General features: G+C 37.1%; 1 protein-coding gene across 1 annotated transcript; it reads right to left on the reverse strand.

The window, feature by feature from the left end:
* Window positions 1–10051: 10051 nt before the first annotated feature.
* Window positions 10052–10585, reverse strand: LOC129073284 (prothymosin alpha-like). The gene has a single exon (XM_054576942.1). The coding sequence runs from the start codon at window positions 10555–10557 to the stop codon at window positions 10234–10236; it is 324 nt and encodes a 107-aa protein (XP_054432917.1). The 5' UTR covers window positions 10558–10585; the 3' UTR covers window positions 10052–10233.
* Between the last annotated feature and the right edge of the window lie 15873 nt (window positions 10586–26458).

Consider the following 26458-nt stretch of genomic DNA (forward strand, 5'->3'; position numbering starts at 1 on the left):
AAATTTATCACTCTGACCCTAACATTACCTGAGCTTAAGTCCTGAATCTTTATTTCTTGCTGAATGTCAATCTTGGCAAGCTCTCCTTTCCTCCTCCTGAAACCAATTCCTCCTCCTATGTTTCTTGTTTTCAATTAATGGTCTTACCACCCTCCCAAGCCATGAGAGCTTGAAACTCTAATAATCTCTTTCAGTTGCCATTATTTCTTGCCCAAACTAGAAAAATAATTACCAAATAAGTTCACTGATTTCTGCCTCAACCTGCTCTATCCCATCTTTCAGCTGACCCCACTTTCATAGACCTAACAAAACCACTCCCAGGTTTACAAATATGGAGGGACTCAACAGTAATAAGTTTGAAATTTCAGACGTTTAACACACAAATCTTGCCTTCAAAGTACTTTACCAACTTAACCTACTTATAAACTTAGCAATATTATTCCCCTTAATATTTCTCCAAAATTACCTAAACTTTTCACAGAATTTTATATTTTAAGTCATTCTCTCTGCTTAGAGTGCCCTGCACAAGTCATCCTAAAATCCCACCTCAGCCACATAGCCATCTTAAAAAACCTCACTGGAAATCTCTTTCTTCTTATTATATTCCCATAGTATCTAATTTTTACCTCCATCATATGTTATAATTATCCATATCCAGTTTTTTCTCATAGACTGCATTATAAGCTATTTGAGGACAAGGGAGATCCTATATGCTTTCATCTATAAATTGCCCATAGAATGAAACATAGAGTTTTATATACAGTAGGAACTCAGGAAGAATTGTGTGTGCATGTGTGTGTGTGTGCACAGGTTTTAGTGGAACTTAGCTTTATGCACTCTGAATCTCTACAATCTCTGCAATTCTTCTTTAAATCCTCCTCTAAGGATATGTTTATTGATTTTAGGAAGAGAGGAAAAGGGGAAGGAGACAGAGACTGGGGATCCAACTCACAACCTAGGTATGTTCCCTGACTAGGAATCAAACCCACAACTTTTTGATGTGTGGGATGATGCTCCAATGAACTGAACTATCTTGCTAAGGCTATGCAATTCTTTTCATTGAAGAAATCTATGAAGTCCTGGTTAAAGAAAATGACATAGGAAGCTCCTGAATTCACCTTCTCCCAAGGACACACTGAATCTACAGCTACACATGGAACAATTTCCTCTGGGAACAAAAAAAAAAAAAAAAACAAACCTAAAAACAAGCAAGGCAGCCCCTTCATATTGGGAAAATGAGAAAGAAAATTATCAAAGTGAGTAAGAAAGGCTGAGACACAATCTGAACATAAACTCCATTCCTGGTGTGACAACACAAATCAGAAGGGAACTTCTCCCTGAGAACTGAAGGGTTTATAACCCACATCAGGCATCTCAGTTTTTAAGACTGGTACCTGAGAGATGAACTCCTAAAACATCTGGCTTTAAAGACCAGTGGGGTTCATGTCCACATAACCCACAGGGCTGTGGTGAGCTGTGTAACATCTCTTAAGGAGTCTGTGTACAGATTCACCCCCCACCCCGAGCCCAGTGTAAAAGGAACCCTTTGTAAAGTGCCAAGACTTTGTGTGAAAAAGACTCACATTTTAATTTTTAATTATTGGTCTAAAGGGCAGGAGCCTACGGGGATACCCACTGAAACAGATGCTGGCAAATGCTGTCTTCTGCATTCTCCCTCTGCTTTGCTAAAGCTGAGGAACACCATCATTTTTTTTTCTTTTTCAATTGCTTTTCTTTTTATTCTCTTTTCTTTTATTCTTCTCTTTGTTTTTTTCTTTTCTTCTTTATTCCTTTTCCTTTTTTCGGGTAATACCATCTATAAACACCCCCTCCACCTCACTCCAGCCAGCAGGCACCATCTTCACTCCCTTCCTCTACCACGTTCCAGAGCTTCAGTGTCTCCCAGAGGGGCGTTTCTACACATATATGATGCCCCAGTTTTTGCAGCTTCCACTCAGAGAATGCTCAAGATCACCTGGCTATGGAAGCTAGGAGGGCTTGCTTTCCTGGATCTCATGGGACTGTAAAAATCAGAAAGATAGTTCTTATCAAACTACCACTCCAAGGGCACAATACAGGTGACTGAAATATACCCCCTATCTACTTATGAAAAAGGACTATTTGTTTGCCAAGGAGTTTTGGCCTTTGGGGCAGGCTTCTGGTTTGGCACACTTATAGGGGCCTACAGAGGGTCTCTCAGGAAATATACACTAAAGGATGCTATCTTTCTACTCTCTCTCTTTCCACCACTTCAACCCACCAGTATCTAACAAAAAAGAGCCTTCTCTGGTGCCCTAATTTTTGTGGCAAAGGCCAGAGGACACCTCTATATTTCCTGGCCCTGGTGGCCAGGGAGGCTTACACTCATGAATTTGACAGGTCTGTAAACAATGGGGAAAAATTCTAAAACAGCTACCACTCCCAGAGGTAACATACCCAGGAGTCCAATATTTCTGCAAAGAGGCTTATTAGCTTATCAATATAGCTGCAACTGAAGGGCAGTCTTCTATTTAAATACACATCTAGGGATGACTGTAACCTTTCCTGAGACTTCAGAGGTCAGGCATTATGTTTATATTCTCCCTTTGCTGCACTCCAGGTATCAGCATCTTCCAGAGTGGAGCTCTTATGCATACCCCAGATATAAAATTTTTAATTATTTATGCACCAAAAATAGGAGCACCTAAGTATATAAAGCAAATATTAACAAACCTATAGTCAGAAATAAACAGTATTACAATAAGAGTATGGACTTTAACACCCCATCAATGGGTAGATCATCCAGACAAGAAAAAAGGAAATACTGGCTTTAGCCTTGTGGAGCTCATGGTCAAAAAAATTACAGTGTAAGTTGCATGTATCCAAGAGACACATTCATTACTAGTATATGCTGAAATTCAAAACAATTAAAAACACTGAAAATTTAAACTTATTATATTTATGTAATAAAATGTATGATTTTTATTTATTTTTCAGTTACAACCTAGAAATTATTAAACAAAGAAATACAAAAACATAAAGAATAATTTTTTTCTTTTCAAATAACAGAAACATGGATATTGCTAAAAAATACAACCAAAAAAATCTTTAACATTAATTAATCAGAATCTTAAATAGCTGGCTTTGCAAAACATTTGTAACAGTCATTGCAAACAATATTTCTATGCTCAAGCATAAATAATTTTTACAACACTTGCAAAAAATATTTTAATAAGTGACTTGAGTAACATTCCCTGAAGTTCTTGAACATCTCTTGGATTATTGAGTTGATATATTTTTCCAGGCATTTTCAATGGTAAATGAAAAGAAAGCACAACACTGATTTTGAAAATCATGTAAAAAAAACTACACCAACAGTGACTTTGGAGTTCATGGTATGTGTCAGATACAATTTACTACTGAATATCACACACCTTTATGAAACACATGTTATAACCAAACTGATGGCTTAAACATTAAGGCTTAACATTAGTCACATACAAACACACAGCTAGTCGTGACCTTGAAGTCATGCACGCAATATATGTAACGATATTTAAAAGAGTTTTTTTTTAATCTTTTAGATCAGCTGTGATCTCCTCAATGTTAAATGACACTAAGTTAGACCAGATAAATTTAACACACCCATGCACACACAGAACATTGCATTTCAAAAGCAACAGAATACACATTCTTCTCAGGTATACATGGACTATTCACAGGAATAGATTATATGTTAGGTTACAAAACAATTCTCAACAAATCTAAGATTAGAATCATATGAAGTGTCTTTCCCAACTACAATGGTATGAAACCAGAAATCAATTAGTAAAAGGAAACTGGAAAATTCACAAATATGTAAAGATTAAATAAACAACAGGTCAATGATGAAATAAAAAGAAAAAATTAAAAAAAAACCTTGAGACAAACAAAAATAGAAATACAACATACCCAAACTTATGGGATGCAGGAAAAATAGCTCAAAGAGGAAAATTCATAGCAATGAATAACTACCTTGAGAAACAAAAAACTCTCAAAGGAACAACATAAATTTACCCCTCAAGAAACTAGAAAAAGAACAAACAAGGCCCAAATTGGTAGAAAGAAGGAAATGACAAAGAGCAGAAATAAATAAATTACAGACAAAAGACAATAGAAAATATCAATGAAAACAAGAACTGGTTCTTTGAAACGATAAACAAAATTGGTGAGTCTTTAGTTAGAATCACCAAGAGAAAAGACAGAAGACTCAAATAAATAAAATTATAAATTAAAGAGGAAATACTGCATAGCATTGGAAGTCTTAGCCAGAGAAATTAGGCAAGAACAAGAAATGAAGACATTGAAATTCAAAATAAAGAAGTAAAACTAACACTATTTCAAGAAGACATGATACCATATATAGAAAACTCTGAAGAATTCACCAAACCTTCAAGAACTAATTAATGAATTCAGTATAGTTGCAAGATAAAAAATCAACAGACAGAAATATGTTACATTTCTATATACTAACAACAAACTATCGGGAAGAAAAATTAAGAAAACAATCCCATTTACAATTATATCAAGAAGAATGAAATACTTAGGAATAAATTTAACCAAGGAAGTAAAAGACCTATACACTGAAAATTATGTCATTGTGGAAATAACCCAAAGATACAAATAAATGGAAAAATATTCTGTGCTGGTGGATTGGAATAATTAATATTACTAAAACATCTATAATATTCAAAGCAATCTACACATTCAATGCCATCTTTATCAAAATTCCAATCGCATTTTTAAAGAAACAGAACAAGCAATTCTAAAAGTTCTATGGAACCCAAAATTACTCTGAATAGCCAAAAAAATCTTGAGAAAGAACAAATCTGAAAACACCACACTCCTTAACTTCAAGCTATACTACAAAACTATAGTAATCAAAACAGTATGGTACTAGCATGAAAACAGATACATAAATAAATAGACCAGAATTGAGCCCCTAGAAATAAACCCATGTATATATATTGTCAATTAACTTATAACAAAGGGGCCAAGAATATACAACAGAGAAAGAATAGTCTCCTTAATAAATTATGTTTGGAAAACTGCATAGTCATATGTAAAAGAATTGAACTGGACTGTTATCTTACATCATATATAAAAATGAACTCAAAATGCGTTAAAGTCTTCATTTAAGATGAGGAGATATAAAAATTATAGAAGAAAACACAGGTGGTACTCATGGAATTTGGTCTTGGAGATGATTTTTTTTTATTTGACACCAAAAACAAAAGCAACAAAAGCACAAATAAACAAGTGAGACTACAACAAACCAAATGCTTCTGCACATCAAAGGAAACCATCAACAAAATGAAAAGGCAACCTAATAGAGTGGGAGAAAATATTTACAAATCATATATCTGATAAGGGTTTAATACAAAAAATATATAAATTACCCATACAAGTAAATAACAAAAACAAACAAACAAAAAAAATCAATCCAATTAAAAACTGGGATGAGCCCTCTGTGTGCCCTCCTTGGAGAAGTGTCTATACAGGACTGCTGCCCATTTTTTAAAAATATTTTACTTATTTGTTCTGAGACAGAAGGGAAGGGAAAAGAAAGGGAAAGAAACATCAATGTGTGGTTGCTTCTCATGTGCCCCCTACTGGGGACCTGGCCCGCAACCCAGGCATGTGCCCTGACTGGGGATCAAACCAACGACCCCTTAGTTCACAGTCTGGAACTCAATCCACTGAACACACCAGCCAGGCAATTTTTAAAAAATTAAGTTTATTGGGGTGACAATGTTTAATAAGATTATATAGGTATATGATACATTATCTTTGCATTGCATTGCTCACTCACCATCCAAAAACAAATCTCTGTCACTGCATATTTAGCTCCCTTTACCATGTACTATTCCCCCAAACCCTTCGTTCTGGTAACCACCACACTATTGTCTGTGTCTATGAGTTTTTGTGTATTTTTGGTACAGCCACTGTGGAAAACAGTATGGGAGCTCCTCAATAAATTTAGAATAGAGTTATAATATGAGCCAGCAAAACTATTACTGGATATCTACGTGAAAAATTTGAAAACATTTATTTGCAAAAATATTTGCAGCCTTCTACTCATTGTAGCATTATTTATGGTTGGAAAGATATGGAGACAATAAAAGTATTCTTCAATAGATGACTGAATAAAGAAGATGTTACATATATAGTTTGGAATACTACTCAACCATGAGAAAAGATGAAATAATATATTTTTTGACTATGTGGATAGATCATAGGAATATCATGTTAAGCAAAATATGTGAGATGGAAAAAGTCACAACCATATGACTTCACTCATATGTGGGATATAAAACTGAAAGCAAAATAAGAGTAAATTTTAAAAATTCTCATTGCAAGAAAAAAATCTGTAAATATATATGGTGCCAGAGGTTAACTATCATCATCATTTAACAATATATACAAATATCACATCATTATGTTGAACACTGAAAACTAATGTAATTTGAGACACTAGGAATCAAGATGGCGGAGGAATGAGTAGAAGTCACACTGACCTCCTCCCAGGACAAACCTGGAATTATAACTAAATTGGGGAGAAATCACTTGGAACAAACAACTGAACAATAGTGAGAGAGGAGCCTTGTAACCTCAGACAGACAGAAGAATCAGTTTTAGCACAATCTAACTGGTAAGGAGTGCAGTAGAGACTGGAGAAGGTGGGCAGAGCACACACAGGAGGCAGTACCAGAAGGATATTGAGACGGCCAGCTGGATCCTCATGAGAAGTCAGGGGTCTAAACCATAAGAGGGGATTTCCAGTACAGCACCAGACCCCCCAAAATACACAGATAACAGCCAGCTGATAAAAGCAGCAGAGTTGCTTTCTCCCAGAGATGCACAGATGGAGACTCAAAAAGCCGTTTAAAGGGCCAATGTATGAATTTTTATGGAAGCCACTTACCCTGGGATCCAGCAGGGGAGGGGGCAGAGTGAGCTGGAGACACCTGAGGAGAGACTGGAAACAGAGGCTTTGGGAGAGAACAGAGAGACTGGCTGGCGAGATCCTGGTGCTGACTCCTCTGCCAAATGGCAGCAGCCATCTGTCTCACGCAGACCACTCCCCTGAGTGGCAGCAGCGTGACGCAATCCAATAACCGCACTCCCAGGAGGAACTCTGCCACTCCCTGTGGTGTCTAAGCCAGCCTGCTAAGAGCAGAGTGACAAGACTAACAGCTGAAGGAGAAAGCCACAGACAGTAGATTCCTGGAAGTCTCAAACAGAGTGCAAAGATTAGACAGGGTTATCATCTGGCATCATCACATGCAGATCCAGAAAGAAAAAACAGCAGTTTCCTACCATAAAAGTTGGCACCACAAGGTCAGGAAATCAAGACACATCAATTTAAGAAGCAGAAGCAGGAAAGAAGAGTCTCATAAATAAAGGGAAGACAAAGGAATAACCCCCACTTGAAGGGAAAGGAGGAATCCCCAGAAAGAGAACTAAATGTAATAGAAGCAGGTAAAAAAAAAAGATATTGATTTCAAAACGATGGCTCTAAGGAAGCTCAAAGAACTCAGTGAGCTTAGAGAGAATTACCAAAAACTACAGGGAAACTACAGGGAACTCATTGCAAACTTTATCAGCATGAAAAAGGACATAAAAACTATCAATAAGAGACAAGAGGAAATGAAGAATACCATTTCTGAATTGAAGAACACAGTAGGAGTATTCAAAAGGAGGCTCGATGAAGCTGAGGACTGAATCAGCAAGCTGAAGGACAAGGTAGAAAAAACCTCCCAGAAAGAGCAAGAAAATAAAAAAAGACTCAATAAGAATGAAGAGGCATTGAGGGAAATGCAGGACAACCTGAAACATAATAATATCCATATAATAGGGATACCAGAAGGAGAAGAAGATGAGGAAGGGATAGAGAACCTGTTTGAAAAAGTAATGATGGAAAACTCCCCTCATTGGAGGAGAGAAAAAGTGACACAAGTCCTGGAACCACAGAGGGCCCCATTCAAGAGGAACCCAATGAGGCCCACTCCAAGATACATTGTCATTAAAATGGCAAATATCAAAAACAAATAGAGAATCCTAAAGGCAGCAAGGGAGAAAGACGTAGTAACATATAAGGGAGCCTTAGTACAGTGAGTAGCTGACTTCTCAACAGAAACACTAAACACCAGAGGGGAATGGCAAGAAATATTCCAAGTATTAAAAAGGAAAGACCTGCAACCAAGACTGCTCTACCCATCAAGACTCTCAATTATTTAAAGCACATAATGTTATGCTTTAAATAAGAATACTTGATAATTTTAATAACTTAGGCCAAAATTCTAATTTGACTGATATAAAGTAAAATAATATAAATACATTTATTTTCTCTAAACTATATAATTTGGAAGAAACAATACACTCAAAAAAGAAAAAAATAGAAAAAAACTCATGGACATGGACAGCAGTATGGTGAATGCTGGGGGAGCAGGGTGGGGACAGATGGAGGGAGGCATGGGGGGGTTAAATGGGGAAGGACAGGGACTTGACCTGGGGTTTTGAACACACAATGCAGTATACATATGATGTATTATAGGAGTGTACACCTAAAACCTCTATAATTTTGTTAACCAGTGTCACTGCAATAAATTCAATAAAAAAGAAATAAAAAAGAAAAAAAATAAAATGTAAGGCGAAATAAGGAGTTTCATAGACAAAAGAAGGCCAAAAAATACACCTCCACCAAACCAGCACTGCAAAATATGCTAAAAGGACTGCTTTAAGATAAAGAAAAAGAGTCCATAAATACCCAGTTCCTTTCACAGTCATCAATACTTGATATTACCAATATTTTTAATACTCATTAATCTGATTGTGACAATGATGTGTTGTTTTAATTGTTACTTTGTTATTTGTTGAAACTAAACCTGTTTTTGCTTGCCTATTTATTATTTTTAAAAAGCTTTAAATGATGTTTTGGAATTCTTTATCTATTTTTTTATTAAATGTTTGTAGAATTTTTGCCCTAAAAAATAAAAACCAAAAATCTATTAACCCTTTCTTAGATGTGTTGCAAACATTTTCCTACTCTATTTGCATGTCCTTTAACTTTTTTATGTATACTAATATATAGTCTTAAATGTTTTATATGGTCATATTGTCAGCATCTTACTTTATATCTTCTGCATTTGTACATGTTAATTCAGGGTAAGAAAAAAGTTATTTTGTATCATTTCTCCTAAAACTCCATAGATTTTGCATATTGATTTTTAACTCACCTGAATATTTCTTGTATAATGTGTGAAATAGGGCCATATATTTGTTTTATTTCAAGGAGTAGTGGACCATGCACCTTATTTGTTCAATAAGCCTTATTTTCCCCATTGGTTTGAAATATCAATTTAATCATATATTACATTGTTAGACAGATATATATATATATATATATATATATATATATATATATATTTGTTTATAGAATGCTCATTTTATTTCATTGGTTACTTGGTTATTTCTGTGCTGGTGTCATGTTGTTTTAATTGCTGAGAATTTATAATGGATTAATTTTTTTTTTGTTAGAACTCAGCAAAATAAAATTCCGGTTTATTGTTGGACAATATTGTTTCACACATATATCAAACAGGCCAAAAAAAATAAAGAGCAACTTCATGGACAAAAAAAGGGAAAAAAAAAAGCAACCTTTTATCTTTGGCCTTTTTAACCATCTCATACAAACCAATTACTTATAGTACAGCTAAGTACATACACAAAAAGTTACTGGAATGTTTGGAATAAAATTATGTTTTTGTTGTTGTTTTTTGCAAGGTTTTTTTTTTCTCCTTTGAGATTATAATAAACATGGTCACACCACAAGTCAAGTCGGAAGTAGGAAAAGAGAATGCTCCAAAGGCTGGTTTGGTCATCCCGGGATCATTAAAAATGTCTGACCCCTAACAATATGTATAAAAATATAAAATATAAATAAAAATACAAACAAATTTTCCTTTTTAAAATACTTTTAAGAAAAAAAGCAGGGCCTTGGAAGTTTTGGTGTTTTTCCTCCCCTGTTGCAAATTTACGTTGTGGTTTTGATTGGGTGGTGGAGAGCGCATGTCATTGCGTGTGGCGCTGCCTGCGGTAGGCGAGCGGGACTCTCTACTCGAAGGTGACCATGTTTTGATTCTGAGACGGGAAGTGGAGGGTGAATAGGTCACGGTGGCCTTTTTTTAAGTTTAACTTTTCCTTTTTTGCTGTCTAGTCATCCTCATCAGTCTTCTGCTTCTTAGGGTCAACATCGTCATCCTCATCATCTTCACCTGCCCTTCCTTTGCCCATTGCAGCCTCAGCCTCCTTATCTTCATCTCCATCCTCTTCCTCACCATTACCTTCCTCCTCCTCCCCTCCTTCTTCCTCTTCTTCATCTACCTTATTGTCAACCTCCTGCTCCCCATTTTCCTCATTAGCGTTGCCATTAGCAGGTGCATCTCTTCCATTCTCTGCCTCCGCCACAACTTCCTTCTTCTCCTTTAAGTCCTTGGTGGTGATCTCGGAGCTGGTATCCATGGCCTCGTCTGACATGGTGGGCACGCCGGTGATACTATGCAGTGAATTTTTTTTTTAAAGGGGGAGTTCAAGGACTCTGGCGAAAACGCTGCTGCCGGAGTCCCCGGAGACGGAGGAAGCACATGGTGGAGGTGGCTGCAGCGAGCGGAGAGGCACAATGCAAAGATAGATTTTCAGAGCAGCCAGTGGGGGGAGGATTAAATTTTTTTTAATTAACTAATTTATTTGTTCAAATACATTTGTCTCCACCTTCCCCCCACCAATTTCCACTGCCCCCCGCTCCCTCTCCCTCCCTCAATCCTTCCCCACTTTGGCTTTATCATGAGTCCTTGCTATATGTTCCTTGACTTGTCCCTTCCATTCCTTTGCCTCCGCCCACCAATCCCTATTTCCCCCTTGTCTCTGCTGGTTTCTTTTTTCTTACAGTGATTCTGGTGTTATTTTCCTTTCATCTTTGTACTGTTGGTTAGTTTCCGCTTAATGGTGAGATCATATGGTATTTGTCTTTCGCCCCCTGGCGTATTTCACTTAGCATAATGCTCTCTAGTTCCATCCATGCTGTAGTGAAGGGTAGTAGTTCTTTCTTTCTTTCTGCTGGTAGTATTCCATTCTGTAAATATACCATAATATTTTGATACAATCATCAACTGATGGGCATTTAAGTTGCTGAAACACTTGGCTATTGAAAATTGTGCTGCTATGAACACTGCGGTGCATAGGTTTTTTTGAATTGGCATTTTGGGATACTTAGCGTATACTACCAGGAGCGGAATCACTGGATCGAAACGCACTTCCATTTTCAGCTTTTTGAGGAAATTCCACACTGCTTTCCACAATGGCTACAACAGTCTGCATTCCTAACAACAGAGTACTAGGGTTCCCTGTTCTCCACAGCCTCTCCATCACCTGTTGTTTGTTGATCTGTTTCTGATGGCCATTCTGACCGGTGTGAAGTGATATCACACTGTGGTTTTGATCTGCATTTCTCTGATGGCTAGTGATGCTGAGTATCATTTCAAATGTCTCTGGGCTCTCTGTATCTCTTCCTTGGAAAAGCATCTGCAAAGTCCTTTGCCCACTTTTTGATTGGATCGTTTGTCTCCTTGGAGTGGAGTTGAGTGAGTTCTTTATATATTTTGCAGATCAGACCTCTATCTGGTATATCATTACCAAATATATTTTCCATACAGTTGGCTCCCTTTTCATTTTGCTGAAGTTTTCTTTACCTGTGCAGAAACTTCTTACTTTGATGAGGTCCCACTTGTTTATTCTTTCCTTTAAGTCCCTTGCTTTAGGAGACATATCGGTGAAAAAAATTGCCACATGAGATATCTGAGAGTTTCCCGCCAATGTTCTCCTCTAGGAATTTTATGGTGTTGCAACTCATATTTAAGTCTTTTATCCATCTTGAGTTTCTTTTTGTGTATGGTGTCAGCTGATGATCCAATTTCAATTTTTTGCATGTAGCTGTCCACCTTTCCAAACACCATTTGTTGAAGAGGTTATTATTTCTCCACTTTATGCTTCTGCACGCTTTGTCAAATATTAGTTGTTCATATAGACCTGGGCTAATTTCTGGGCTTTCTATTCTATTTCACTGGTCTATGGGTCTGTTCTTGTGCCAGTACCAGATTCTTTTGAGTATAGCGGCTTTGTAGTACAGTTTGATGTCTGCTATTGTGATACCTCTTACTTTGTTTTTTTTTTTTTTTTTTCCTCAAAATTGCTGCAGCTATTCGGGGTTGTTTATGGTTCCATATAAATTTTTGAAATGTCTGTTCTATTTCTGTGAAATACGTCATTGGTATCTTAATAAGGATTGCGTTGAATCTATAAATTACTTTGGGTAGTATGGACAATTTGATGACATTAATTCTTCCAATCCATGAACACAGTATATGCTTCCATTTATTTGTGTCTTCCTTAATTTCTTTCTTCAATGTTGTAGTTTTCTGCGTAAAGGTCTTTTACCTCCTTGGTTAAATTTATTGCTAGGTACTTTATTTTTCTTGTTGCCATATCAAATTATATTTTTTTCTGATTTCTTCTTTTTCTATTGCATTGTTGGTGTACAAAAATGCCTTTGATTTCTGAATGTTGACTTTGTATCCTGCTGTTTTGCCAAATTGACTTATTAGGGTGAGGAGTTTTTTGGTAGAGTCTACAGGGTTCTCTATGTACACTATCATGTCATCTGCAAACAATGATAGTTTTAATTCCTCCTTTCCTATTTGGATGCCTTTTATTTCTTTTTCTTGTAAGACCGCTATGGCTAGGACTTCCAATACTATGTTGAAAAGAAGTTGTGAAAGCGGACATGCTTGCCATGTTCCTGATCTTAGTGGGAAAGCTTTTAGTTTTTGCCTGTTGAGTATGATGTTGGCTGTAGGTTTTTCATATATGGCCTTTATTACGTTGAGGAATGCCCCATTTATTCCCATTTTGCTGAGTGTTTTCATCATATATGAAATCCTTATAAATGCTTTTTCTGCATCTATTGAGATAATTGTGTGGTTTTTTTGTCTTTCCTTTTCTTTATGTGATGTATCACGTTTACTGATTTGGGTGTTTTGAATGATCCCTGCATCCCTGGGATGAATCCGACTTGATCTTGGTGGATAATATTTTTAACGTATAGCTGGATGTGGTTTGCCAATATTTTGTTGAGGATTTTAGCATCTATGTTCATCAGCGAAATTGGCCTGTAGTTTTCTTTCTTTGTAGGGTCTTTATCTGGTTTTGGGATCAGGGTGATGCTGGCCTCATAGAAGGAGTCTGGCAGTCTTCCCTCCTCTTGGATTTTTTGGAATAGTCTGAGAAGGACAGAGGTTAGCTCTTCCTTAAATGTTTTGTAAAATTCTCCTGTGAAACCGTCCAGCCCTGGGCTTTTGTGCCGGGAGTTTCTTGATCACTGCTTCAATTTCCCCAGCTGTTATGGGTCTGTTCAAGCTTTCTGCTTCTTCCTCCTTCAATGTTAAAAGAATATACTTTTCTGGAAATTTGTCCATTTCATCACGGTTTTCAAAATTCTTAGCATGTTATTGTTCATACTAGTTTCTTACAATCCTTTGTATTTCTGTGGTATCAGTTGTTATTTCTCCTCTTTCATTTCTGATAATATTTATTTGGGTCCTCTCCCTTTTTTCTTGATGAGTCTGCTTAAAGCCTTGTGAATTTTATTCATCTTTTCAAAGTACCAGCTCCTTGATTGGTTGATCCTTTGAATTGTTTTTTCTTCTGTATGTCATTCAGTTCTGCTCTAATCTTGATTATTTCCTTCCTTTTACTTGCTCTGGGATTTATTTGTTGTTGTTTCTCCAGTTCTTAAAGGTGTAGTGTTAGGTCTTTTACTTGAAATGTTTCTATCTTTTTAGGTAGGCTGGTGTTATTATGAATTTCCCTCTCAGGACTGCCTTTGCTGTGTCCCTTTTTTGAAGTCATCCAAGATTTTCCTTATATATTTGGGTGCTCCTATATTGGGTGCATATAAGTTTACAATGTTTTTGTCTTCTTGATAGAGTCTTCCTTTAAGTATTATAAAGTGTCCCTCTGGGTCTCCTTTTATGGCCTTTGTTTTGAAATTGATTTTGTCTGATATAAGTATTGCAACTCTTGTTTTCTTCTCTTGCCCTTTTGCCTGGAATATTTTTTTCCATCCCTTTACTTTCAATCTGTGTAGGTCTTTGGCTTTTAGATGGGTCTCTTGTAGGCAGCATATGTGTGGGTCATGTTTTCTTATCCTTTCAGCTATCCTGTGTCTTTTGATTGGGGCATTTTGTCCATTTCCATTGAGAGTTATCATTGATATAACCTTTCATTTTTTCTCTTTGTACCTGTTTTTCTTCTCTCACTCTTTTTCTTCATCTTCTTAAACCAGTCCCTTTACCATATCTTGTACTGCTGGTTTGGTGGAGATGTATTCTTTTAGCCTTCTTTTGTCTGGGAAACTCCTTATTTCCCCCTCTATTTTAATTGAGAGCCTTGCCGGGTAAAGCAGCATTTGTTGTGGGCCTTTGCTTTTCATTACTTGGAATATTTCTTACCATTCCTTTCTGGCTTTTAGTATTTCTGTTGAGAAGTCAGCTGCTAGCCATATTGGGGCTTCCTTGTATGTTATTCCCTATTCCTCCCTTGCTGTCTTTATGATTCTCTGTTCATCTTTGATAGTTGCCATTTTAATGATGGTGTGTCTTTGAGTGGGCCTCCTTGGGTCCCTCTTGAACGGGGCCCTCTTTGCTTCCTATACCCGGGAGACCTTTTCTCTCCTCAAATTGGGAAATTTTCCATCATTACTTTTTCAAACAGGGTCTCTCTTCTTTGCTCTTCTTTGCTCTTCTTTTCCTTCTGGTATCCCTATTATGTGGATATTATTGTGTCTCAGGAGTTCCTGCCTTTCCCTAAATGCCTCTTCATTCTTTTTGAGTCATTTTTCCATTTATTGTTCTTTCTGGGAGCTTTTTATACCTTATCCTCCAGCTCGCTGATTCGATCCTCTGCCTCATCTAGCCTTCTTTTGATTTCTTGTGCTGTGTTCTTCAATTCAGAAATGGTATTCTTCATATCCTCTTGTGTCTTCTTGATCGTTTCTATGTCCTTTTCCAGGCTTATATAGTTTGCTGTAAGATCCTGATAGTTTCTCTGCAGTTTCTCATAGTTATCTTTCAGTTGGCTGAGCTCATTGAGCTTCCTTAGAGCCATTGCTTTGAAATCAGTATCTGATAGTTCCCTTGCCTCTATTTCATTTAGCTCTCTCTGTGGGGAGTCCCCTTCTCCACTCATTTGGGGGGAACTTCTTTTTCTTTGCACTTGTGTGAGAGTCTTTTTTTTTTCTTCTGCTTCAATTGATCTGTCCTAAATTCCTGACTTTATGGATTAAACTTCTGTAGTAGTAGCTGGGTCTTTTTATTCATTTATTTTTTTCTTTTCTTTCTGTGTCTGCCTCTGATGATGTCAGCTGTTGAACCTATCTGACCTTGGGTCATTTGTTTGAGCCTTCCAGGTATCTATTGTCTGTGTCTGTCTCCTGTGATTGTCAATCTGGTCAGTCTGTCCTCATCTGTCAGGCTTAGGCACCACAGGGCCGAGCAGTGCCTACTGATGGCAGGCCTCTTGTGTCCTTATAGGCTGCTGTCACTCAGGTGAGTAATCCACCCAAGCAAGTTGGAGAATGTGGACTGGGGGAGGATTCAACACCAGAAATCTCCAGTTACTCCTCCAGTTTTTTGACCAATGCCTGTGTCTCAAGTATTTCCTTGAGGGTTTCTCAGCAGCTTCATGACCACTTCGGCCAGGGATCCACTATTTCTGCAGACTACGTTGTAATCGCCTGCCAACCAGCTCCTGCACCCACTTCTGCCTCTTTGGGGGTGTGGCCTGCCTGCACATAATGGAGACTATGGAATGGGGAGGGGGTCAGCTCTGGCAATCCCAGCAACTCCTTCAGTTCTTTCCCCAACACCTCCGTCTCCAATGTCTCCTCAAGGATCTCTAGGCAGCTGTGTGACCCCTCTGGCCAAGGATCCTCTATTTCTTCCAGGCAGTCTACACTCAGCCCTCAGCCCACACACATACAAGCTGTGCGCAGAGAGTGCAAAAGGCAGGTTTATTGACTCACTTTTGCCTGAGCAAGATGGTGGCTGTGAAATGGGAGGTGAATTATCACCGGGGCTCTGCTGAACACTGTCTCAATTCTCTTCACAAAGTTTTCCTCCCCAGTCTTTCCTCAGGCACCAGCCCACTCTGCTGCCACCTCTACCCAGAGATCAAGGAAGGCGACTGCCATTGCAAATTTTTGTGTTGACCCTTTAAATGTCTCTTTGGGTCTCCAGCTGCCTGTCTCTGGCAGAGAGCACCCCTAAACTTCTTGGGGTTGCATTTTGTCTGTGTGTTTTCCTGGTTTCAGCTGCTGTAGTCTAGGGGACCCTGTTTATGATTTATACCCTGTTCTTCTCTGGGGGATCCAACTGGCCGTTTCAATGGCCTTCTGTTGCTGGTGCCCATGAGTGCCCAGCCCACCATCTGGAGCCTCCACTGCACTTCTCTGCTGTTTGGATGTGTGAAAGTTGATTCCACTGTCTGTTCGCAGCTCCAAGGCTCCTCTCCCTCTATTGTTCTGTTGTTTTCCAGGTGATTTCTCCACTATTTAGTCACAATTCCAGTTTGGTCTTGGGAGGATGTCCGTGAGACTCCCATTCTCTCCTCCGCCATCTTTTTCTCTGGATTTAAATTTTTTAATATTTTATCATGGATTCTGACATTGAAAAAATTAAATAAAATCGATATATGTTAAAAAAAAAAAGAAAGAAAGAAGGAACTCCTACCATTTACAACAATATGGATAGAACTGGAGAATATTAGGCTAAGTGAAATAAGGCAGTCAATGAAATATTAATACCATATGATCTCACTTATAAGTGGAATCTATTCAACCAAATAGACTAACGAACAAAATAAACCACAGGCAAGAAAATATGGAGCAGACTGAAAATAACCAGGGGGGATAGGGAAGGAGGTCAATAGTGGCAAGGAGAAGGGACTAAAGAAAGAACATGTATGAATGACCCATGGACCTGGACAACAGGGTGTGAATTGACTGTGGGAATGGGGTGGGGGGAATGGGTGGAGGAGGGCAAAGGGGGAAAAATTGAAACAACTGTAATAGAATAAACATGATTTAAAAATAAAAAATAAATTGAGAAAAACTAATGTAATTCTGTATGTCAATTATACCTCAATTAACAAAACAAAAGAAACCCATGGAGCCACAGTTTCTTTATCAATTTTAAAAGCCTTCCTGAGTTCAAGAATCTAGAACCCAGCCCAGTAAATGAGCCAGGTAGGGATCTCAACCCAGAAACCTCTATCTCACTATAATTAGCCTTTAATCAGCAAGTAAGTCAGCCACATAATTTATCAATTTGGCATCAGTTGAGATCATCTTAGGATTTCATTGGCCAAGTTCACCACAGCCTTAGACAAATAAATTAAAAATGTCTGCATATAAAGCACAGTGGGCAGCCTGTCATCGTGGGCTTACTATAATTAATTCAACCTTAAATTTAAAGTGACTCTATTGTGATAAGCATTAATAATTCCCAACATAATAATAGTGATAACAACACATTGCTTTTGAAAACTATTGCCCAAATTTCAATAATACATCCGGAATTTTCAGCTTAAACAATCTCCTGAGTAGAGATACAAATGGAAATATTCCAGTAATAACAGTTTATAGTAATAATAATTTGGAGCTCTAGCTGGAAGTTGGTTGTGTTCTCTGGACAAGATGATTTATGGAATCTCATTTTTCAAAGTACCAATCTCACTTGATAACATTGCAAACATAGAATGATTACAGTCCAAGAAGTTTCTAAAAAATCATAAAGACCCAGAAATATCAGTGGCCTCAGAAACTTCTAGAACAGTGTCTGTCAGGTGAGAGGCACTTAGTTGTGGAATACATTCCCAATTCTTTAGTAAGCTCTGATGGTATGTAGGAGCCTCACACAAGGAGAAACAGTTGCCCTTATGAAATAGTCCCCTCCCTGATAACTATGTATGGAACCAGGTGGGTTCTTGAAGAAGCAGGTACCACTCTGTAAATTACATGATTTTTTAACCACTTTGCTATACATTTGAAACTAATATAAAATAATATTGAATGTAAACTACAGTTAATGAAAATTTTAATTTAAAAATAAGTAGATAAAAAGTAAAAAAAAAATTAAAGATAAAAAATATTTAAAAACCATTTTAACTTGTGAGTCATACAAAAACAGATGAGGAAACTCCATGATGTTTTCCACAGTGGCTGCACCATTCTACATTCCCACCGAAAGTGAACATTCTCACCTACACTTGTTGTTTGGTGATTTATTGATAGTAGCCATTCTGGCAGGAGTGAAGTGATATCTCATTGTGGTTTTAGTTTTCATCTCTCTGATGATTTGTGACATTGAGCATTTTTCCATATCTCTATTGGCTATCTCTACATTCTCTTTGGAGAAGTGTCTATTTAGGTTGTTTGCCCATTTTTAATTGAAATGTTTGGTATTTTGCTGGTGATGTATATGTATTCTTTACATATTTTGGAAATTAACTCCTTATCAGAAGTATCATTGGCAAATATGTTCTCCTATATAGTGGGTTCCCTTTTCATTTTGTTGATGGTTTCTTCTGTTGTGCAAAAGCTTTTTAGTTTGATGTAGTTCCATTTGTTTATTTTTGCTTTGTTTCCCTTGCCCTAAGAGATATATCAGCAAAAATATTGCTATGTGAAATATCTGAGATTTTACTGTCTATGTTTTCAACTAAGATGTTTATTGTTTTGAGACTTACGTTTAAGACCTTTATCCATTTTGAGTTTCCTCAAAAAATTAAAAATGGAACTTACTTTTGACCCAGCAATCCCACTCCTGGGAATATACCCTCATAACCCTGAAACAACAATCAGAAAGAATATATGCACTGTTATGTTCATAGTAGCATTATTTACAATAGCCAAGATCTGGAAACAGCCAAAGTGTCAATATACTAGTAGATGAGTGGATAAAAAAGCTGTGGTATATTTATACTATGCAGCTATAAAAAAGAAGAAACTCTTACCCTTTGGGACAGCATAGATGGACCTGGAAAGTATTATGCTAAGTGAAATAAGGCAGTCAGAGGAAGACAAACACTATATGATCTCACTTATATGTGAAATTCAATGAACAAAATAAACTGCTGAACAAAACAGAAACAGAGGCATGGGTACATGGAACAGACTAACAGATCTCAGAGTGGTAGGGGTCGGTGAACTGGATGAAAGCAGGTGAGCCCTGGATGGTCTGGTTCAGTGGAGTGAGCACCAACCTGTGAACCAAAGGGTCGCCGGTTCAATTCCCAGTCAGATCACATGCCTGGGTTTCAGTCCAGGTTCCCAGTTGGGGGTGAGTATGAGGTAACAACACATTGATGTTTCTCTCCCTCTCTTTCTCCCTTCCTTCCCCTCTCTCTAAAAATAAATAAATAAAATGTTTAAAATAAAAGAAGAAGGTGAAGAGATTAGTCAAGATTATATATATATATATATTTATATATATATATAGGATATATATATATATCCCATAGACACAGACAATAGTGTGATGAAGGCCAGGGGAGGAGGGACAGGGGCTGGGTGAAGGTGGGCAAAGTGGAGGAAAATGGGAGATATCTGTAATAGTGTCAACAATTTCAAAAAGCTTGCATAAAATCTTGTAGAAAATTTATCCCCATTTGTGTATTGAGAAATGATTTAAAATTGTGTGAAATTTTATTGTACTTCAAAAAAAACCCCCTCAAATCCATGGCATGGGTATTCAATTAAAACAGAATTAAATGAATGTAATTCTCATTTTTTAAAAAAAGATTGCAAGCTGTTTTGGCCTGTAGGCTATTGTTTAACCTCCTGTCTTATAAAAACCTGCTGTTTAAAAAATATAGTCCCCTCCCCTTAGTTTGAACATGAAATGGTATTCAGCATGGCCTAATTCCTAATGGTGCTTTGTAATCTCTAAATTGTGGTTCTTTTTTTCTCCCATTTAGTATAAATGTACTTGTTTCCCTCTATGGCCCAAATGTGTTCATATGCCTGTACACTGTTTTTCCAGGTTAAATAAATATGCCTTTTTTCCATTAAGGCAGCAAATTTTCCTGTTTTCATGCTACCAGGTGCTGGCTATATTACAGTGTATTTAGCTGATGATAGTCTGTCTTTTGCAGGAAGGAAAACAAGAAAGCATGAAGGGATGGAGCATCTGCTACCTTGTCTTTCTCGCTGAATTTTTTAAAGTCCTCTAAGAAAGACATTTCTTCCCAACTTTGCCTAGGCCTGGTAGGACTACACTTAGGATGATTACTTGGGTTCAAAGCCACCAAATGTGACAGAAGTAGCTACAATGGTGAATAGACCACAAGGAGAATTGAACCATCCTTACTTTAGCCCCACTTATTCCAGGGATCATTCTTCCACCTAAAATCATGCATCCATTCAACAGGGTATAATAAGCCCCTTTTCTGGGCCATGAACTGTCCAAAAGTAATGTGTTAGTGAAAACTCAAAAGAAAGAGAAGAAAGAGAAAGAAATTCAGCACCTAATCTGAAGAAGCTCCAGATATTTATAAGAAACTATACAATTGGAATCAAGGGATAATTTTCTGGTGTTGTATAGCCAGCACTGGCAGAGGCCAAGAGAAGGGGGGAAAAGTGAATCAATGTTAGCAGGGACAGCTTCATTACAAATACAGGTGCAGTAGGTATCCATGGCAGGAACAAGCAATGAAACAATGGTATGCAAGGAAACAACCACCATACATAGATTTGTTAAAATAAACTGATTTGTTTCAATATTATTTTAAACATTTTTAAGAAAAAGGGAATTCCTTTAAGACAAGTAAAACCCATAATATATTGTATTAAAAAACTGCAAAGCTCTAGTAGGAAGGTCAATGACATCTTCAAATTTAAATAAAGCATGGCTTAAAAAACATTGGAAAGGGGTGGACAAAAGTGATTGAATTGGCATTTTATACAATTGTGGTTTAGTCTTGTAAGCTTTTCCAAATTAGGACAACAAATGATAAAGAATCGTGTAGAAAGAAATGTGATATGTGACTCTGTTTTGGATCTATCTTTGAAGGTTCACAGAAAAATGACTTGAAGGGTTAAGAAGACTACCTGATGCCCTCTCACTCAGAAGAGCAGGAAATCACATATATCAAACACTTATGATGTGCCAAGCACTGTACTGGGTGCTTTGTATATGCTATCTCATTTAAAGTTCTTAGCAGTCCTGTGGAGATAACCTTTCTAGTGGACCTCTTCTGTCTGCTCCAAGTTATTGCCATTCAACTGCAGATTTGCAGGCTCAGTATCTAGTAAGAGTCATTCTCAGTGGGGTTGGCATTACAAACTAAATCTAAAGAAAAATGGCATATTTGCAATATATGTTCAGGCTGAGGAACAGTGAGAGGGGAGTCCAAAAAGTAAAACAGCACACAGTAGACAGTGTCGAGTGCATGGATTTTAGTTATTTATTTTCTCTTTTTCCTGGAGTTAAACAATGTACTGTGTATTTAGCGGGAGGTCAAGAAGCACAGCTGGCATATTAGGACTCCTGTCATAATTAGTTTATTTTTTCTTAAGAAGAGAAAAGTTTATTTCCCCATATTTGATTCTGTGCATTTCGGCAAAGAATTGGAGATTGGAGGATAAAGCTATGAAGCTCTTTGAAATTCTTACTGAAAACTTTTATAAACTATTTTGCCAACATCCTTTTATTCAGTTATTTTCTCACTTAACAAATAATAGCTGAGCACCTATAATTTTACAGGAATTTTGCGAGTTTCTGGGTTTATTACAAAGTTCAAGACATAGTTTCTGACCCAAAATATCTCAGAAGTTAATAGCAATACTCTAAGGTAAGAACATCAATAAGCTATGCAAAAGCAGAGACAGGAGGCAGAAGAGAAGCTCAATCCAGTCTTCAGGTTTATAGTGGCATCACAGCCTTACAAATAATAATTCTAATAATGAGAAAATATTGGCTCAATTTAATTTTCTGTTATATGCTATTTCCTTTCTCAGCATTCCATCTCTTCATGCAATATTATTTGATAGTCTAAGATAGTTCAAGAGCGGGGCAATTGTTGGCACTTATGCGCCAGTGGGCCAGTAAGTCAGTAGCAGCAGAGGGAAGATCTTTAAGAAGGCTAACTATTGCATGTGCAAAGTGTTAAAAATAATTCTTCTCAGAGATCTCATCTTGAAAGAACAATGTCCAAGAGCAATCAGAAAGAATGTTAAGTTCTAGAAGGTAACTTTCTATGGAATACTAATGTGGTAGCAAATTGCATCCTGTTGGGAAAACAAGCATCGGCTAAAAGAGAGAGCTTTTAAGATTTGGGATACTATTTTGTCAGAATGCTTAAGACAGGCAATTTAGGCCTCAAGTACCTTCTCTGTATTGCATGCCTTGTGCTAGTAAAGTTAACAATTCCTGCTTTAAACATTTTAGTCAAGGAAAGGAAGGAAATCAACATATATTGATTTCCTACTGTGAACCAGGCACTGTGCTGTTTTTACATGTAAACTCGCAATAATCCTGGGAGGTGGGAATCAATAGTCCAATTTTTAAAGACAAGAACATACATAAGGGAAGTTAAGCATCTTTATCAGGATCACACAGCTATTAAGTAGCAGAGCCAAGATTTGAATTCAGCTCCAAATTCCAACTGACAAAAATAAGGTCATATTCAAAGGCAAGTGCATGTTTTTGGAGGATGGACACATTTACATGCAGAAAATGTTTGATTTCATTCTGCTTTCCTTGGCTCTGAAGTAGTTGTGCCTGGGTAACAGCTTGTGGTGCTTAGGGTTAATCACTGTATTACACAGCCATAAATTCCCTTTACAAAGAGCTGTCTTAGTGGGTTTGCCAATCTAGTCAATCCTGTCTAGCCACTAGCTAATCAGGTCATGAATATAGTAGCCAAGACCAGAGTCAAACAGAAACTTGTCAAAATATTTTGACTGTCTTAGTGTGACTGAAGCACGTTTGCAGTGAAACATTTTGAGAATATTCACAACTGTCAAAGAACCAGGTTATTGTGATTGCAAACCGTCCTTACTCCCACTCCCACACCTACACTTCCAGCATGTTTGGGACTGTTGTAAAGAGGCCATGTAACTGGAGTGGAAAAGACTTTAAAGAAAAGACTGTGCATAAAATTGACTCACTGACAGCCAATTAGGAGCTTCTGCTGAGAGTCTGCCCTGGACTGACAGCAGAGCTGCAAATCCAGAGTAACCTGGCCAGATTGAAACATTCCCCTAATGACCCTCAAAACAAGCTTTGGGTGCTGGGGGTGGAGTCCAAATTGTAGAAAGTTCAGTTGCTTTGTTTTTGTTTTAAGTAGAAAAGGAGAGGCAGTGAAAATGGGATTTCATGATTTCTTACCTCTGCTTCCATCATTCTCTTTCTAGATGGAATATTTATTTGCTCTTATAAAGAAACACCGCTTATCCATGATGCCTCCACATATAGATATAGCTTAATTTAGGACTTCTTCATATGGTAAGAGATGAATACCTACTTTGAACACATACTCATTTTATGGGTGATAGTGTCAAGAATTAATCATAGTCAGAATGTCTGCTGATTAAGATTGACTGTTTTCTCTATATTATAAATCATAATCCCATGACATTTATCATAGTTGTCACTTTATACCTGGAGCAAAGAAAGATGTTTGGGAGAGGCCAAGTGACTCTTTCAGAATAGAGAATCCTTTTGCTTCAATAATAGAAATACTATTAGAGTATCTGTTTCCAACATGGACAAAAGGAAAAAAATATGATGATGATATTAACAATGGTAATTATGCCCTTACCTTTCTAACGCCCATATATTCAGGAAGGAATTTCTTTAGAGAAGTTCCTTTAGAGATGGAACTTCATATCAATTTTTCTAATTTATATTCCTATCATAGCAGAAAGGATAATAATTTTACATAGAGTAAAAGGAAAGGACTCCTCACTGTCAAAGTTGAACTGACTGCCCCAGATCCTTCCTGGCCCACTAAGTGTTGGATATGGTCAATATCTCAGCAAACCTGTAGCCCTTACACACACGAAAAAGCTGCCCGATCTTGACAATGGTTGACAAAGATCATCATCCTGATTCTGACCCACATAGTTGTTTTTCCAGGCACCTGATCTATATACATCTTAAAATCTCTTAAAGTTAATCATTAATAAGTTGACAATGTCTTCAATTTATTAAGTTTAGTTTAAATGGTTTTTTCTTTTTTCCTATTAAGTGTTATGTTTATTGGCATCTTGAAGATCCTTGAGAACCCTATGTAAATAATTTGCTATGCTAATTATATAAAGATAATGTGACAAGCTCCTCATTCAATCAGAAAGGTGAACAGTCTAAGTTATTCTCCCAGGAACAGGATGGGTTTTTCCCTGATCCAGCTATTCTCTCTCTAAAGGACTCAAAAGATACCAGGTGGAAATTGGAATCCAGTCTCTTACAACAGAAAAATCAGCTAATCTTTGTTCATGCTGTCTCCTCTGGCAAAAGTCTGTTTTCCTTTTCTCCATTCTAGAAATAGCTACTCTAAACTTAGGCCCAATCTACTTCAAGAAGACTTCTTTAGTCATTATTGTACTAGGTATGTTCTATCATAGCATTTATCACATCATTCAGTAGATGTCCCTCACTGATGCCCTCTACATTGTGAACTCCAAAAGGGCAGGGGCTCTTAGGATAGCACACTGCCCTCCCCAGGCACCTGGCTCAGTGAGAAAAAAGTTTGTTGAATAAAGCCATGAATGTATGAACTGACCCAAGTAGAGATCAGAGTTCACAATTTTGGACTTATTCATATCATTTACCAACTCAAAATGAGAATACTAACTATTGGGTTAGCCAAAAAGTTCATTTGATTTTTTTCCATAAGATGGCTCTAGTAGGGCTTAGTTGTCTTTAACTTCATTGGAAACAATTTTGTTAGACTGTGTTGTAACAGCTGTCATATCAGCATGCATTAAAAAAATGTATCAGCCCTGGCTGGTGTGGTTCAGTGAATTGAGTGCTGACCTGCAAATCAAAGGGTTGCTGGTTTGATTCCCAGTCAGGGCACATGCCTGGGTTGTGGGCCAGGTCACCAGTAGGGGGTGCGTGAGAGGCAACCACACATTAATGTTTTTCTTTCTCTCTTTATCCTCTCTCTAAAAATAAATTAATAAACTTTTTTTAAAATTAAGTATCAAAATTGGTAAATTTTTGTGTAGCCATTTTAATATTGAAGGTGGAAAAATGCACAACATTTTTGGCATATTATGCTTTATTATTTCATAAAAAGCAAAATGCAACTGAAATACAAAAAGAAAAAGATTTGTGCAGTGTATGGAGAAGGTGCTATGACTAATGGTACATGTCAAGAGTGATTTGAGAAGTTTCATGCTGGAGATTTCTCTCTGGATGATGCTCCACAGTCAGTTAGACCCATTGAAGTTGATAGCAATCAAATTGAGATATTAATTGAGAACAATCAATGTTATACCACACAGGAGATAGCTGACATACTCAAAATATCCAAATCAATAAAGGTATTGGTGAAAATGAAAAATGTGCCTTTTATGGAAAACACTAAATGGACTTTTTGGCAAAACCAATTACTATGTAGCAAGTGTTTCTTTTGTGTCAGGTGCTTCATGCATATTACATCACATATTCCCACCCCCAACAAGGAGAAATGGTGTTACTAGTGCTATATTATAAGAAGCTTAGGAGAAGGGGTAAGCGACTACCAAAGGGAAGTGGCTGAGAGAAGGTTTCAAACCCAGCTCTGGAAGACTCGAAACACATTGCTTTTATCCATTGGACCTCAGTATTTTTTCAAAATTGTTTATTCCTAAATGGTCCATTGGTACATAGCAAACACTTTAACAGGCAAGGCATTGTTACACATTGTAGTTTGGTATTTTGGGGAATTCTGATTATGTTTTATAATTATCCAAACATAAAACTGCTCCAGTAAGGCAAAGAGGATCAAAGTATTTTTGAAAACTGCTTGGTGAAGAACAGGTAGAAGGATAAAACCCAATACATATTATCTCATTTAATAGTCACAATAACACTATGAGATAGGTACTATTATAATTCCCATTTCAGAGATGAGAAAACAGAAATTAGGAAAATCCAAAATGGCTGGAATAGTAAGAACATGTTATATTATTTATTTTCCCCATTCATTTTATAAACTTATAAAGATCAGAGAGGGGAGGTATTTTTATTTACGCCACACACCTACTAAGTGGCAGGACTAAGATCTTAACCCTTTAACTCTAAATCTAGTGCTCTACCCATTATTTCAAGATCCT

The sequence above is a fragment of the Pteronotus mesoamericanus genome, unplaced genomic scaffold (assembly GCF_021234165.1).
Source record: "Pteronotus mesoamericanus isolate MK-2021 breed Mesoamerican mustached bat unplaced genomic scaffold, CSHL_Meso_final contig_40, whole genome shotgun sequence".
In the NCBI taxonomy this organism is placed as follows: domain Eukaryota; kingdom Metazoa; phylum Chordata; class Mammalia; order Chiroptera; family Mormoopidae; genus Pteronotus; species Pteronotus mesoamericanus.

Bases quoted from the DNA above. Each gene is read 5' to 3' on its own strand.
- LOC129073284 (XM_054576942.1), bottom strand. From the start codon at position 10,557: ATGTCAGACGAGGCCATGGATACCAGCTCCGAGATCACCACCAAGGAC.